Source organism: Vespa crabro, chromosome 22 (assembly GCF_910589235.1).
Source record: "Vespa crabro chromosome 22, iyVesCrab1.2, whole genome shotgun sequence".
In the NCBI taxonomy this organism is placed as follows: Eukaryota; Metazoa; Arthropoda; class Insecta; order Hymenoptera; family Vespidae; genus Vespa; species Vespa crabro.
In genome coordinates, this window is record NC_060976.1 from 4234331 (window position 1) to 4251510 (window position 17180).

At 39.5% G+C, this 17180-nt stretch overlaps 1 protein-coding gene across 4 annotated transcripts in view; it reads right to left on the minus strand.

Annotated features, from left to right (window-relative positions):
- Positions 1-285: 285 nt before the first annotated feature.
- Positions 286-17180, minus strand: part of LOC124431910 (hemicentin-2) — an 85227-nt gene continuing 68332 nt past the window's right edge. For 3 of the 4 annotated variants that reach the window (XM_046980324.1, XM_046980326.1, XM_046980327.1), the window contains 11 exons: positions 15965-16148; positions 14831-14966; positions 13267-13475; positions 8958-9227; positions 8218-8326; positions 7808-7994; positions 6805-6943; positions 6220-6407; positions 5778-5911; positions 5124-5349; positions 286-1981 (listed from right to left, as the gene is read on the minus strand). In XM_046980324.1, coding sequence (XP_046836280.1) covers positions 1880-1981; positions 5124-5349; positions 5778-5911; positions 6220-6407; positions 6805-6943; positions 7808-7994; positions 8218-8326; positions 8958-9227; positions 13267-13475; positions 14831-14966; positions 15965-16148 — 1884 coding nt within the window. In that variant the 3' untranslated portion in view covers positions 286-1879. Of the gene's footprint in view, positions 3705-5123; positions 5350-5777; positions 5912-6219; positions 6408-6804; positions 6944-7807; positions 7995-8217; positions 8327-8957; positions 9228-13266; positions 13476-14830; positions 14967-15964; positions 16149-17180 lie in introns of all 4 variants that reach the window. The other variant, XM_046980325.1, reaches the window with a different exon arrangement.

The window sequence follows — 17180 nt, forward strand, 5'->3', positions numbered from 1 at the left end:
CAGTCTTACTCGGTAAACTGACCAATAGCGTGTTACGATTTCAAATCTTACGTTATTTGTTGCAACATTTATTTATTTATTTTATTAAAATTATATTTATATAAACCTTTATATATTTCATAAGGAAAGAGATTTTAAAGACATTAAATAAATTTTCCGTTTCTTGCTTTTTCTTTATGAGTAAGGACTTGTTGTCATATATCGTTTCATTTGATGTGTCGTAAAGTTACGCCATAAATTTTAGGATACGTTTGGGAACGAATAAAATGAAAGTTTTCAACGAGCTATGGGTGTTAATAGTTTGATTTATTTCTGTCAAGTTGGGAAATCGGTTCCTTAAGTTCGTATACCTGCCGTGACATCGCCAGCGGTCGAAATTAAATGCAAGTATTTCTTTTGCGTTAATAAGCGCAGACTTTGTGATATGGACAACGGTCTGTACATTATGTTTATTATATAGTACGAAACACATTGTTCATCGTTCTCGCTCACTTGCATTCTCGTACGTACAGATACACACGCGCGCACACATACACACGTTCGGACGAGCGCGCGCGCGCGCGCACACCACACACACACACACACACACACACACACACGAACACCCACGTTAACGCATACTCTCGTTATACGATCGATACTAAAAACACGATCTTCCTTTCTACTGATACAATATATCGATAAAAATAGTAACCGATAAAAAAAAATCATTGTTTTATTAACAATACGTCGTAAGCGTTTACAAGAAACATTTCTATACTCTGTTCGTTCGAAGAAATCGGATTGAATCAACCAGTTCGTTTTAGAACTTTACCGACTTTCTCCCTTCTCACTCCCGACTACGTCATAAACTCAATTACTTTCGTGAGTTAGATTCGACCATTCCGAAACAACATTCCTCGTATCTTTTTTTTTCCACTTGGTTCGCTCCAAAACTCAGTCATTTCGTTATATAATATTAGTATATACCCGGCAGCGAGATGTTTCCGACAGATTAATTAGCGACAGATTAACTATGAACTTTCGTAGACGAGCATTCGAATTTTTCTATGGCGTCTTATGCAACAATTAAATATTCGATAAATGATTCAACAAAACATTCCGCAATGTCAGTAATTTGCTTTCGAATATTTCGTTTTACTATGATGACGATCAATTGAATACCCAAGTCTACGCGAGAGAGAGAGAGAGAGAGAGAGAGAGAGAGAGAGAGAGAGAGGTAAATTCGTTTTAATATTACACAATAGATTCCCCTTTTTCCAACGGAACACGCAAACTTTTCAATCTAAATGAAAAGTTCTGCCAGTGTAACGAAATGCAGCTTTTAATTACGTACTCGAATAAGTAAGTGACTACGACGATATCGGAGAGGCAGTCGATAACTCAAACAATTTTTCGATAAATATGAGATAAAGGGAAAATAATTGTAACCTACCTTGTCACTCGTACAACTTTCCTCCGAGCTTCGTTATCGAGCACACGATAATCAAACTTTCCTCGTTTTGATTTTTCCTCGAATAAAATATATGAGCGAATTTTGATCAATATTCTTTGATTTTCTCTATCCGTTAAATTTTTTTAAATGTTTGTACGAACTTACAATTAAATTTGATTTCATTGGAGGTACGTGAGAAAGCATTTCGCACTTTGAAAGACGTGATATATGCTTACATATACAAATATAATAATAATAATAATAATAATAATAATAATAATAGTAATAACAGCAACAATATAAATAGTAATTTGATATTTCTCTCTCTCTCTCTCTCTCTCCCACTTCCTTCGTCTCTCGTTCTTTCTTCTTTGCTACGTGAGCGCTTTCTTCACGCGTTTATAAATAAAAAAAAGAGAGAGAGACGCACGCATTAAGATATCTTCAGTTACCCGGCTTGAACGTGGTATACTGCGGCGGCTTCTCGATCTTGCTAGGATGCTTCAACGTCGCTAAGCGATCTGGTTTGAGAAACAGCTGCTCCCCCTGCACAATGTTTATCTCAGAGAGAAGTGTGGAAAGAGATAGGTGTGGAAACGATGCAACTTAGTTAAGGACGCATAGTGCAGCATTTGTATATGTCTGTTTGCGTGTGCGTGTGCATATATTTATGTATGTACACAGGCAGGAGAAATACTTTTCTACGGTTCGTTAAGCTCGGTTTTTTCGGTGACTAAAAACGAGCCAACGATTCGCTCGCGCGAATTTCGTGTCAAGCATTTATATATTATACATATGTAGGTATATATGTAAGTTTGTGTACGTAAGATCGCTACCGATTCAACGTTATCTTTCGTTTCTTGCTTTCTACGTACGAATGTGTCGGATAGGATCGATGATATCGTATCGGATATGATATAAAGAATTTTTCTTCGATGAAAAATGCTGATGCACAAGAAGCACTTGCGTGATACGTGCGCGTACACGCGTGTGTGGTTGCGATTATGCCTCTATCGAAGATATTTTTTCATGATAAACTTTCAAGACCACACGCACACACACACACACACACACACACACACACACAGATATACGCACTTACACGAGATTAAAGCTTTCTTAATGCTGCCTCGTACGCATTACACGATGCTACTTTATAATATTCATACGATGCACTCGATGAGAACGCTCTGCGAATTCCTCACCGCTACTATTTTGATTAGCTAACAGACGATGATACCAACGATCGATCCTCTATGATATAAACTATTATTTTCATTTGCTTATTAAGAATCATGGTAACAATGCTGATGGACTACGCTTGCTGGTGCGTCATACTCAAGGTTCGGGGTTGGGTGAAGTGGATGGAAAAAGTGCGTCGTATTATCGAAGATTCTCTGTACATACATTTCGTAGGATTAGAATATACAAAGTGCAAGTTTCCAAGGACATGCGCGTTGATCAATAAATATATAGATATACGTATGTATGGTACGTGTTATTTCGACTGTTTGAGTTTCTTTCTTTCTTTTTTTTTTTCTTTTTTTTTTTTTTCCTTTGTTTTCTTTTCTTTCATCAAATAATTGTCTATATTATTCTAAATGCACGGATTCGTGAAAAAGCGTAGATTAATAATGCCGTCAAATAAATCCAAGTAGGAACGATATTACATATGAATTATTCAAAACAAACTGTATCTATATCTATATTCAGACTTTCATTTATATCGGACGTTATAATATTTACAATATTTCGAGCAACGATCAAATTATCGCTCAACACGCATTTAAATAATAAACCCGCGTTTAAGTAATAAACAAGTATCTCTCGCGCTCTTAAAAAATTGGACTCACGTACAATTATTAAGTTAGGATCAAAATTCTTCAGATTTTTTGAAACGTCATGCTTGTTAACGAGCGAGATAAAAAGTTTAATAAATATTGGAGTACTCGACAAATCGCAGACGTAATGAAATTTCTGCGAGTGTTCGTTGATCGATGACACAAACGTCGAATTAGCCATTTTGATGATAACGAGCTTGAAACAACTTTAATATTCATATATGTGTGTATATATATGTATATATATATAAATTTTTTTTTTATAATCATCACATATATTCTCACAACCGTATATCAACTAGTTGGTTTTTATTACGTTTTCGTTTTTTCTTTATTGTTATCATTTTATTTCCTTTTAATACTTTGATCCACCTAATTTAAATTCAGCCAAGTCAGTCTTTCGTTCTTGAATCCCGCAAGACTCGTGGCTGCAAACGAAAACGGTACTTTCTGGATGGGCGAGGAAAGAAAGAAGCAATGGAATATAAATTAGTTGAACGAAAACAGCTTCTATAATAACATCGTTAATGCGGAGGTAAACATTTAAGCGTGCTAAACACATAAAGTACAATATATCATGTGGCATTGATCAGAAAGGAGTATAGGCCAACTAGTTTCTATTAAAAGCATGCGTCTGATGAATTTTACCAATTGTATAAAACCGTCATAGATTATGAATCGCGAGAAAAAAGAGAGAGGGAGAGAAAGAGAGAGAGAGAAAAGAGATAAAAATGCACTTGGCCAGTCGCGTAAAGATGTCAGACAATATTGCAGAGATCCTTTGAGACATCGAACCTCTCGTAAAAATCGAGCAGAAAAGTGCTCTTTCTTGTTCAGCATCTAATTTACTCCATTTCATTTTCTTTTGATCGAAACAATGAATTCTTTCGTAGCTCGAACCAGCATAGATTCTTTTTTTTTTCCATTAACAAGAGTGGAAATAATGAGGTCTTTGTCTCAAACTATGTTTTTATATAGACATTCAACATCGATTTAAAGAAAAAGCTATGCTAGAGAAAGCAATACTAGAGAAACTTTAGCACGTTGTTCGTATACCAAACGAATCACGCCATAGGTTGATATTTATTTTCATGTATCGTAACAAATAGAAATAACACGATACAGGAGAATCGGTGATACGTTTCGACTTGTATACCCTATTCTCATAAATATTTTTCCCTATCTCGAATAATCTAACGATTACGGTTTGACCTAGTTGCGTGATTCGCTCTGTATTTTATTTAAATAACTATAAAGTATATCGAACTCTAAAGTATATCGTCTACTCTAACACGTTTCGTAGTTCAAATACGAGACTTTGTTTCGTCTTTTTGCCGTTATTTTATGCGAAACTTTCAGACCATCCTGAGAAATGAATTGTATTTTTCTTCTAAAAAAGCGTTTTAATACGCTAAAGCCGAGAGAGAGAGAGAGAGAGAGAGAGGGAGGGGGGAGAGAAAGCATAACACAGGGAATAGTTACGTCATTTTGTACGAACAAAGATAAAAAAACTATTTTGTAATAACATATAAATGCATTTTTTCTATTTGTTCGTTCGACGGGAATTAGCTCTCGTCAGTTTCCAACAGGATTTTCAAGATATTCCGCACGCATTTCTAAAGCAGACGCACGGAAGTAATAACTTTCATAGACATTTGTATTTCTCGATCGTTGTTCGTACACTTAAAATCTCTCTTGTAACGAGAATTTGCCGTCGAATAGATGCAAAACGTCATTTTGAATGGTAAGCTTTGGTGTTCCGTCGACAACGACTAAGCAGTTGCTCTGCTACCGATCGTACTATAATTAATTTTATTATGTCTTATATTCGTGCAATTCGCTCTGACCTGTAAGTATTGTGGTCCATGTGGTTGCATGTGATGGCGATGCCTCTCATAATGTTGTTGAGGATGTTGCGGATCGTGCTGGTAGCACTCTTGCGGATATTGCTGCGACGGGACGGGCTTCAGAACGTGATTGGCTCGTTTCTCGGGAACAAATTGCTGACCCGTGCGTTCCATCGTATCGACGGTCAAACGCGGATCCTCTATTAGGGTGTTGGAAGCTTTGGTACTAAAAGTTGGAGAAAACTCGATCGGTTAAACGATACATAACATATAGATATTTTAATAAAAGATCTAAGAAATAACTAACGTTACATAAATTTTACCTTCGAATATCTACAATGCGGAACGAGTTATAGTAACCTTAATGGTAACCTTATAATACCTTTAGTTTTGTCTCCTTCAATTTCTAATTGATACACGATATTTCATTTAATATATTAAAATACGTTAAAACGAGTAAACTTAATCGTAGTTATATATTTCACGTGATCGAAAACGTACATTCATGAATGAGATATGCAACTTGGAATAGAATATATCGCGCGTAGAGACGCATGTATATCTTTGCCATTCGATACAATTTTCATTAAAATTTCTCGCTCGTACGTTTCCGCATACGTTTGCGTACAACGCAAGGAAATGTAACGTGCTTACCAATGTACTTGCTGCAACGCCGGAGCTGTATTTCTGGCTGTGCAACATCTATCGGATCGTAGGAAACAAACGAATCCCATTATCAGTACCGAGAGCACGGTGAAACCCGCGACGGCTCCGATAACGAGTGGAATCTGAATCATAGGAAATGTTCAAGGTGCAAAGCGTTGTCTACGTTCGCAACCACGTTCTTTTCTTTTTTACCTTTACGAAAAAGTATTGAAAGGATAGTTGCATTAATCGCAAAGGAAGGATTGAAAATACGTTAAAGCGATGACTTTCTTTCGTTCGACGAACGATCGAGGAACGTCTTTGTTCTTCGATGGTTCGCGATTTAATGACAATTAATCGTACGTAATAAATGACTTTTGCCTCGGCAAAAGCCTGAATTAATATGTGTCACGTATTCGAGGATTAACAACGTACCGTGAATAATAATTACCTGGCCTGGTTCGTCGACCCTTAACATTAAAGCTCTGCGGTCGCTTCCACGATCATTCTCTACGATAACATGATATAGTCTTTGATCCTCCTTAACCGTACTGGTAAGTTCCAAAATTGCTACGTAACAGTCTTCGGACGTCAGTGGCTCTAAATCCAGAGCACGATAACGAGATTCTAAAATCTCGCCTGTGGATAAAACGTATCGCGCGCATCAATGGGAAATCAAATGTTTGAGAAGATAAATCTTAGAAACAAAGTTTACCGACCAATTCTGGCTAAAATAATGTACGTACGATTGTGCGTTGAAAATTTTACCCAGCTCTGGCTATTTGGTAGAATATTTTTGATACGAACCGATTTATAACCGAAATAATAAGCGTCAAACTTTAAACGCAAGAAACGATTAAAGTAAATATTATCAAGAAAAGACGATTCTTTAGAAAGTTGAATGATAAACGAAGACTGAAACGAGAAGAAATAGATAATACCTGATATACGGTACATTACGTAAAAAAAGAAATTAGGCAAACGAAAAATTGGAATAATTGAAAAGAGGGTAGATCGAAGTAAAATGCTGTCTAACCGGCGTAGAGTCTGATGTCGCCCCATTCCCATGCAACGAGACGAGGCTTTGGATTGGAACAGAGTCTGATCTCTAATCTCGCCGGGCTGCCTTCCGTCGCTGCTACGACGAACTTCTCCGTGATCCCTGGCTTCACCACCTACGAGACGATTGAACGTAAAGTGCTTTTCAAATTTCCGATATTCGAATGTCGAGATAGCAAACCAGGCGGAAGGAGAACGAGGTGCGTTCCTCGACTAGCTTCGACCGAATCGCTCGTTAAACGTATAGATAGATATATGCCGTATAAACGGCATTCCTTGGCGTTTCTAAATTTCCCCAAAGAAAATTTACTCTTGCGTCGACTCTAGTTATTTTTCCTACCGTAATTAGTACGATCGCCGCTACTGCCTACGCACGTACGTAATATCGTTGTCTTATTTACTTTCACATTGGTATTCAGAGAGGCAACTCGAAAAATGGAAGAAAAGAACAGGGAAACGTAAAAATGAAGAGAGAGAGAGAGAGAGAGAGAGAGAGAAGAAAAAAAGAAAGAAAAACGAGCGGAATTGGTTTGAATGAAATATAGGTTTATATGTATGACTGGCCCTGTTGAATTTTAGCGTTGCAACGCATCGATTGAATATTAAATGAAGCGGAAATCGAAGCTTTGCCTAGGCAGCGATCCGTATAAAGTTGACTGCATACGAATGTCCGATGAATTTAGCAATAGAAAGTATAATCTAACTAGTCAGTTTTCTTTTCTCCTTTAATCTGTCGTTCGAGTCTCGGGGTATTAATAAGGTATTTTAAAAGTTAATTGGGAAAAAGAAAACTGTCGGACATATTTTATGCGAAACCTTTTGCTTCGATGCATGTCACGTAGGATCGGTACGTCACACGATACAGTCATTTTCTACCAGACCTTGAGGGTATACGCTTCGGTGAAATTAGAATTGATAGTCCCTTCGGTGCAACGGAGCAACATCAACGTGTACTTCTGCTGCGTGCGTATATATCTTACCCTGGGTGCACCAACCACTTGCAAAGACACCGGGTCGCTTTTAACCTCTCTGACGTGTCCATTGATCTTGTTCGAGGCTAGACATATGTACTGGCCTTGTTGCTCGTAAGTCACGTTCGTGAGGATCAATCTTTGACCGGTTCCGCATTCCATTGGCATTCGATTGTCGGGGAAGATTTGGGCCCATCTAAATTCAAAAAATGTATGTGTCATCGATTTAAATCTATCATCGATCTAGAATCGTCTTATTCGATCAAAAACAAAAAAAGAAAAGCAGGCGAACATAGTAAGCGAAAGGAGCGATTAGAGAGAGAGAGAGAGAGAGAGAGAGGAGAGAGAGAGAGAGGAGAGAGAGAGAGAGGAGAGAGAGAGAGAGAGAACTAATTAACATAAATCATACGTAATCTCACCTGTATTCAGCCGGTGGCATCGCGTCGGCGTGACACTCGAACGATGCACCGGAATAAAGCAGTGCCGTAGTCAACCATTCCGGGCCAACCGAGCTGATAGTCGGTGGATCTGCGTCGAAAGCGATCGATCCTTTGATATCTTATTCATGAGTGACAAAACAAGCGCCGTTCTCTCGAGCGTACGATGCTCGTTGCCACGGCAAACGGTCTACGCCGTTTGCGTTTGAGAGACCACGAATCGTGCTTTTAAAACATCTCCCCGAATCCAACGGACTCCATTAGTAGTTTCGTTTAAACATTAGATAAAGAAAGGACTATTAAGGCGTGGTATATAAATACGCGAAAAATAAAAATTGTAAGGTAATCGCGAAAGAGATACGAAGTAAAAAGATGGTAGCGTAATTCAGTGGAGCTCCTTCTCATTTATAAAGCACAATAAGCTCTCTCCTTTATGTACCAAAATGGCGAACATTATTTACTTTCGAAGGTTATAGCGCGAACCACTCAAGAGCTTCCTCGTGGAAGATGCCGCCGCCGCTGCCGCTGCCGCGTTATCGTAAAGGAAACGAACGTAAGCGACGGTACGAGTGCGGTTGATTAAGTTTCGCCATTAATAACGTCCCGAGTAAGAACGATCGATGCCTAGTAGTTAGTCATTTTTCTTTCTACTTTTATTTATCCAGCTATTTTTGTAGAAAAAGAAGGAAAAGAAGAAAAGAATAACGAGAAAACGTGCTCACAATTTACGGACACTTGTACCCTGACAGGGCTACTTTCACCCTCGGTGTTGGTTGCTTCGCAGATGTACTCGGCCGCATGGTTTCTATAAACTGGCGAGAACAAAAGGGTCTCCCCGATGCTGGCGATATCGGTGACGCTAAGACTCTTCGTACGCCTCCAAATTATCGAAGCCGGTGGATTCGCATCGGCCAAACACCTTATTTCTAATTTATCTCGTCCTTCTTCCAACTGACCGTTTGGCACGCCCACCAATCGTGTTTCCGGTGCGTCTAAGTAAACAACAAGTTTCATTAGTCCAACTGTTTTTATATAAGGAACACAAATTTAAGAGGGGAAGAATATTCTTAACGATCAAATTGATGACAAGATAATTGTTTGATGAAACAAGATGTATCAATGATATCATCTCCTTTTAACGCTATAATGTGACATTAATCGATAGATGAGTGAGCTTCTTTCGTTCCCGTTTTAGTGAAGTCTGGTATTTTAATAGAGATACAAAGCATCGCGTTCCCAATCGCTCCATTATTCGCAGCGACGATTACAATTTCCGATCGGTCAGGCAAACGCGTTAATGAAACTTGTGACCGACTTCTGGGAAACGTCATCGTCCCAGATATACACTCTGACGGGTTTGCGAGAGTCTCGGTCAAACCGGAAATGAAAGATGTCCGTTCCTTGCTTCGTCTAAGGATCCTTATATAGGTGTACATCCGGGTACTTACTAGGGTAGGTATCTACGTCGTCGAGAGGGATACAACTATTATTAATTGTTTCTTTAAAAGTTTGCAGAAATTTTCAAAGAGAGATCGAGGAAAAGATAAAAAATAAGAGATATAAAAATCGAATCACGATTTTCATTTGGATGCGCATACCTACCACGCAGCTGTTCATTTCACGTAACAATGATTTCGAAATACGCGCGAATGGACACCCGCTGACCCATTCACAATTTCTGCTGCGTTCTCTCTCCGCTTCTCTCTCTCTCTCTCTCTCTCTCTCTCTATTAACCTCCTTCCTCTTTTACTATAGCCATGGTCCATAAACGTATTCTCGTACATTGACTCTCGTGCGTTTGTTCGAATACGTATATGCGCGCTTGTCGCATTCGCGACAGAATAATTATGATTCATAAGATAAAAAAGTTTTCTCTTGCGATTTTCAATACGATATAATTATTTTTCATTACTTTTTAATTATAATATATCGATATTTGATTTTTAACAAATTCAAGAGAGAGAGAGAGAGAGAGAGAGAGAAATCGTAGAAATGTGCATTAGGAAAATATGAAAAGGTGAAGGTAAAATAATCAGAATTGATTTCGTTATTTCCGCCGTAAAGGTTAGTAGGGAAATTTATTTAAACGCGTTGCGTTGTTTCACAACGTTGTTTCGGTAACGAAGTATCGATCGATCGAAAAATCTTTTATTCAATCGTAGCTACCGTGAAAAATCTCGGAAACTAAAACGTTATTACCATACCCGACCGATTCAAAGTTTACTCAAGAACGACTACGAAATATGGGCGAGTGAAAGCTTGCTGAAGTTTTTCGGCCCAGATGCGATCTCGAAAACTGCACCCACGGCATGCACATCGAGAGGTTCTAGTGTGCTGACCAGCACCGGAAGTATAAGCGATTTCCGAATGTCAAAGACTCCCCGCTAGACAATTATAACTTAATATCTTTCTTAATCGAACGGGTAAATTCTTAGCTGAAATCCATTGGAACGGGTCCCGCGTTGTTTTTCGAAGCGATACACAATTTCTTGCATAAGAAAATCCATCGAATAAATTTTCGATACGTCGGAATCGAAGACGTTATTGAAATGAAAGGAATACATGAATAATCGATTCGTTTTCTTTAACTACGACGGAAAACGGAATAAAATTCACCGCGATACTGTCTCATGTTGAATTTCATCACTTAGATTTCATCGATTAATCAAAAGATTCGAAAGATATTTTATTAAGACAAGCAGAGTTTATAATATATTCTATTATATCCTATGCATGATGTAAATGTCAAAGGAAAAGCATAAAATTAAATGAGAAAAGTAAAATAATAAAAGAGGACTTAATCGAGATACATCATATCGCTTTTTCTCTTGGTAGCAATGATTTTGATCGGCAGAGCGAAGATTCGTTTTGCACGAACTAATCGTAGCTTACGGTATTATTGCTTTTCCTCGATAGAAAACCGTCCATTTTCACGGTTCTTCGTTTCGCCCATATATGTATCGTAAGTTCACTACGTATAGTATAGCGGTGTAAAGTCGTTTGAAGCATCGACAAAGAACGACTAGCCAGAAATACGCGCGAATGAACACCCGCTGACCCATTCGAATCAGCTGCATCCTTTCCCTTCCTTCTCTCTCGCGTTTTTACACTTTTTCTCCCTTTCTCCATCTCCCTCTAACTCTGACACTCGCTCGGTGAGCACCTGAAATGACGCTGTGGGTGACGAGAGACGCGCGACACATATAGGAGGCGGCCGTGGCCGCGCCCGTGCATACAAATACCTATACTCGTTGAATTCTCGATCGAAGTACCATCGGCACGGAATATATCTGTGCTTTGAGGCAAACTTTTCAATTTGCTCTAAAAAGTCCCGCTCGGCTAATGCTCGTAATCAATATAAGCGTACGTAGCCTTCCTTCTCGCGTACATATAGATATACTTATACTATAGCTCGAGTTATGCCGAGTTAAGTCGAATTTTCTGTTATTCCGTTGTCAAAACGTTGAGGATTTTTTTTTTTTTATATCTATGGTCGTCACATGGAAGAATTTCAAACAGCGGAATGGATTGCGATCGAGAAATTGCGAGAGATCGGCCTAAACGAATCGTCCGGCTTAATCTTTTTTTACGTCCCTTGCGAAGTAATTAGAGATCGCTTAGTTCTTTTTAAAGAAGAAAATGTCGATTCGCTTTGAATCGCGGAGAATTTGGAACGGAGGTCATCTAAAACGAATTAATAGCGGCTCGATTGTTCGACTTCGCATTGGAATCGATTCCTGCCGATTTAGTCGCGAAAGAAAGAGAACAACGATTTCGATGACGCGGCTAAAATTCGCGCGCGCGCGCTTCGATGGGGAGGAAAAAGAGAGAAGATTTTTCTCGTTGCGCGTGGCAGCATTTCGAGCTCCATTATACATATGTATTATAATACCAAAGGCCAAGAAAGCATGACGCGCGTGTCGTGCTGACGATGAGAACGAAGCTACTGCATACGTCACGTACTTCCTCCTTCTTTCCTCTTTTTCCTTCATTATGCATTCTCTATGGCTGCCGTGGTCGTATAGAAAAGGAGGAAAAATTGAAAAGGGAGACAGAGAGATAGAGAGAGAGAAGGATAAAAAATCCCGAGCTTAATCTCGCGCCGCTGACCACGGTGCACATTATTTCTAAGACTTCATCGCATTTAAAATAAACGCGGCCAAGCGCGTACGGATTACGAAATCTATACGAAAAATGCATATTCCCTTTGGGCTAGTCCGATTTCGTTCTATAAACGAATTAATTGAAGTACGTCCCTGAGAATCGCATGTTTCGAAGAAATCCTATTTTGTTCGTTCCTACCTTATATTCATTCCTAATAATTTTCGTAAAAGGATGCGAAAATATTTTGTCCTTCCATCGATACCTAATTGTCATTTTATGAGCCCGATCGGAGAGTGCGATAAAGAAAAAAAATAAATGGGCAAATATTATCGAGTTACGATCGGTATCGACCTAAATTCGATCCTGACTATATTTGCATTGACTTGAAATACGCGTATATTATTCAACGTATCTAAAGATTATACGTAATATTTGAAAAAGAAATCGAAGAAAATCCTAGAGAAAGGAAAGAACGACGAGTTTAATCCTACCGATCTTTCGTTTTCTTTCGTTTAACAAGATTAACCCCCTTTTCGCTTTATCCATTTACCAACGAACGACGGCATTGTCCCCATATTCGTTCTTCCACGGCACACCCTGTTAACGTGATTTACGATTATGCTAAAATTTACATTCATTCCACGGAGACGTAAAGCGCAACAGGGGAACGTTTTACGCTCGAGTGATTCCGAAATCTGACTGCTTTCCACCCTGGCTGACGTTAACGCATTTGGGGCTATTTCGAAGGTTACACGTAGATCAACGTTAATGCGAAGAGAATTGCTGGGGTGGGGGGCAATGCTACCAATTCGGGTGTGCAAACAAGAATAAAGGCAACGATCTTGAGAGGTTTATTTTAGATTAATCTACGAAGAGGATAGATATCCTACCTACGGCATGGATTCTAGAGAAATAAGGTATACTCACATTTAACGTCGAATCTCACTTCGGTGCTGGAGGACATGGTGGGATTGGCGTAAGCAGGATGAATGGCGACGCATCGGATCGGCGCTCCGTAACGTGACCGCTCCGCCAAAATCTCGCAAACACTGTAGGTCTCCCAAGTACGGGGATTATCTAGTTCCGTCGAGTTTACCTGAGGCCTCAGCGTCCTGATCTCCGTCTCGCCGACGTACCTACGCGCATTTTCCCCGAAAATTTGCATTTCCAATGACGCTCTGTAACAACACTGCGCGAGGGTACGATCCCACGCTCCCTCTCTCTCTCTCTCTCTCTCTCTCTTTTCTTTCTCACTCTCACGCTTTATAGGCGTGTCATTACTCTCGCTTCTTTTTTTTCTCAGTATCTCGGTATGTCGGCTACGAATAACCTCTCTACGTTTATCCCTTCTTGGAAAGCTCTCTCGAGATCCAAAGTGTCTCGAACGGTAACACAGCCACAAGGAAGAGAGAAAAAACTTTCGATACGGTTATATATGTACGTTATTCTAAGCTAGCTTTTTAATCTTTTAATGTGCGTCAAAATTTAAATTGAATTTCAATTCTCTCTCTCTCTCTCTCCCTCTCTCTCTCTCTCTCTCTCTTCGTGTTAATTATATTAACGCATACACACATCCTGGACATTGCACGTATGCAGCCGTGTCAATTAAGCTAATTCCCAGAGTGAGAGGAGCTGGCAAGACAGCTATCTCGTCTAGGAATCTGGTATTGAATTTGTAACAGGAATCGACGATCCTCGATTTAATCAAATACGTTTGGCTTATCTAGAGAAATGTTATTTATCTATATATAAAAAAAAAAAAAAAAAATATATATATCACGATTGTACACCGTCTTTTTTCTTCCTTTTTTATCTTTTATTCGATGAAATATATTGCTCTAAAATCGAGCAAATTTTTGATAGACCATTTGCGATCGTTCTGAAGCAACGAACGAATAAATATCTTTGTTCACACAGATGTAGATGTAAGCCTTTTCCCCTATAGAGAGAGAGAGAGAGAGGAAGGGAGAATATGTACAAAGAGTGGATGCACCTTCGAGCTCCTTAACTTCGGCCAGATACGATGCAGAATGGATCATGATTATTCATGAAAAGCGTGCACTGGCATCGACGAGATTCTCGATGCATTACGTCGCAGAATTTTCTCGAAGGGAAAATTGACAGCTCCAAGCGAGTAGAGAAAGAGAGAGAGAGAGAGAGAGAGAAAAAGAATTGATGGCAACGGTTTAATCGGATTTCTTTAAAAAAAAAAAAAATATTATTTCTGTACGCCGTTATTGTAATCGGAGATAATTTAACGGGGCTGAGAAAAATGAAAAAAGCATATCGGCGTCAACGATAATTAAAAACGATATAAGTACATGCGAGTGAAATTAAAGATGATGTTTAATGAGACAGAAGAAACCAAGGGAAGAGAAACTGATAAAGAATAACAGTTAGAGAGAGAGAAAAAGGGGGCGAGGAAGGGAAGACCGAGAGATCGATTGTAACGAATTAAGTAGTATGAAATCTACGTGCAACAATTACGAACCATTTAATTAGAGGCGGAGGATTCCCATACCGCGCTCTGCAAGTGAGCGTAGCGATCTCACCTGCTCGGGCTGTCACGTTGCTGCCAGGTAAAATAGGATGGTTGTCGTACTCTATCTGCGGTCGCCGAGGGCTGACTGGAACGAGAAAATTAGCGCGGATTAATTCGCCGTACGTGGCTGGATTCCTGTGGATAGTTATATGCGTACGTGAGTGAGTGCGTGCGTGCGTGCGTACGTGCATGCGAATGCACCATATCTGTTCTCTGCGCAGCATGCAGAATATCCGTTCGCCTATCGCTCTCAATCTCTCTTCTCTCTCTCTCTCTCTCTCTCTCTCTCTCTCTCTCTCTCTCTCTCTCTCTATCTATCTATCTATCTATTTATCTCACTCGTACCTACTGCTCGTTCACGTGGCACGGATATTGTACGTTGCCTTGTTATTATTACGTTATGTTTATCCACTTTGCTCTTGATCGTTCTCGCGTTAGAGAGAGAGAGAGAGAGAGAGAATGCGAACGTTCGTTTCAAGTACGATGTTGTTTTGGATACATTTTTATTGAGAATATCATATTCAGAATATGATTTTCTCAGACAGCTACGTTGGAAAATTGTTTCGTAAGAATAAAAAAACATCAACGGAATTATTTGCGAGCTTATAATTACGTTTGTTAAATCGTTAATTCCAATCAACGTCGACCGACCGGACGTAACGAGTTATTGTTTCACCATGCACGTTATAAAATGGATTGTTATTTTTCGGAGAGAAATAATATCGTCGATAAAAGCAATCAATGAAAGTTTACATACTTATAACGATTTGTTTTTCCGAACGACATAAAAATTAGCACGGATTTAATCAGTACTTTGGCAATTAAATGAAAATTTTCAGCGTTTCATTTATTTCGCAAACGTTAGTTTAGATCAAGGGGCAGCGCATTTGAAATTTCCTCGGGCATTATTTAGCTGGGATTAAAAAACTCATCTAAATCCGTCCTCGATCGAGCTGCATCGGACTCTGATTTATGACCCTAGGAAGTGCGTGCACTTAGTTGATCGTTTCTCGGTTAAAATCGATCATGCCTTTTCTTTCCTTCGAACTTTATTTTCGTATTATTCTCTAAAGGGAAACTTACCCCTGACGACCAGCCTAGCTTGATCCGATGCTAAAGCGTCTTGCGTCGTGAAATCACTGGCAGTGACTTGGCATTGCCACAAACCGTCGTCGAATTCCAAGGTGGCTGACCTGACCCAAAGCGAGCAATCTCCCATGTCCGGTGAACCCACCCACTCGTACTTCTTCAGGTGCATTCCAATTGGCTGGGAACACGTACGAGTATAAAACTTTAAAACGTTACGATCCTTATGACACTCGACGGATCGATTTTTTCATCAATGTCAGCATTTCATTTCCCAAGATACCTGTTTATCTTATCTGGAAATATATTCTTTTTCGACAAACAATACCAGTACGATGAGTAAATACAACTCTCATCAATCGCTTTTTCTCGCCAACGATCCATCAATTTCAATGTTTCGATCGAACCAACGTAACGTAGAAAAAAAAAGAATAACCGAGGGAATAAATGAAAGAGATAGGGGGCGGGGGGAGAGCGCTTCATAAATTCAGCTTTTACTAAAGAGTTACATTCGGAAATCCGTGTGGGTTTCCGCACAAAAAACATCGCCAAAGACTATACGCCGTTGGTAAAGTCGAACGAAAACCGCGTCGTACATTGTCGCGTTATTACCGTACGTTTACGTTATCAGGAATAATATATTTCGGAGAGAAGTGGTAACTGGTGCGCCGTCAGCATTTAACAAGGGAAGTATCTTCGTTGTAATCGACGAGAAGTAGCGTTCGTTGATCATTAAGCGTAACCAGAATTCTCTGGGACACACACTCTCTCTCTCTCTCTCTCGTCCCGTTGATAGCAACGCATTTCCCTCAAAATGAATCATTGGTTCTACCTCACCTCTCTCTCTCTCTCTCTCTCTCTCTCTCTCGTCTCTTCCACTAACCCTCTTCTTTCTCGCAGATTAATTCGCTTCGAAGTAGGAAAGTGCGGCCTTAGCAAGTTTCGTAGTCATAATGTGGCCGTAATTCAAGGATCAATTTTGCCGAGTTCCCATATAATCGGACTCGTCGCTTCCTCTCTAGCTATATGCTCGACGAGTTATCGAGAGGATATACACATAAGCCGCTTGCGTTTACGTTCTCGTCGTGACCGTGTCACGTCGGATAGAACCCTTCTAAATTCGACAACTTTTTGCGGGTAAAGAACGAGCGAGAGATCGATGAGCGAGTGATATCGAGATGATGGCTTTAAAATACGTTCGTTCCGTGATGAA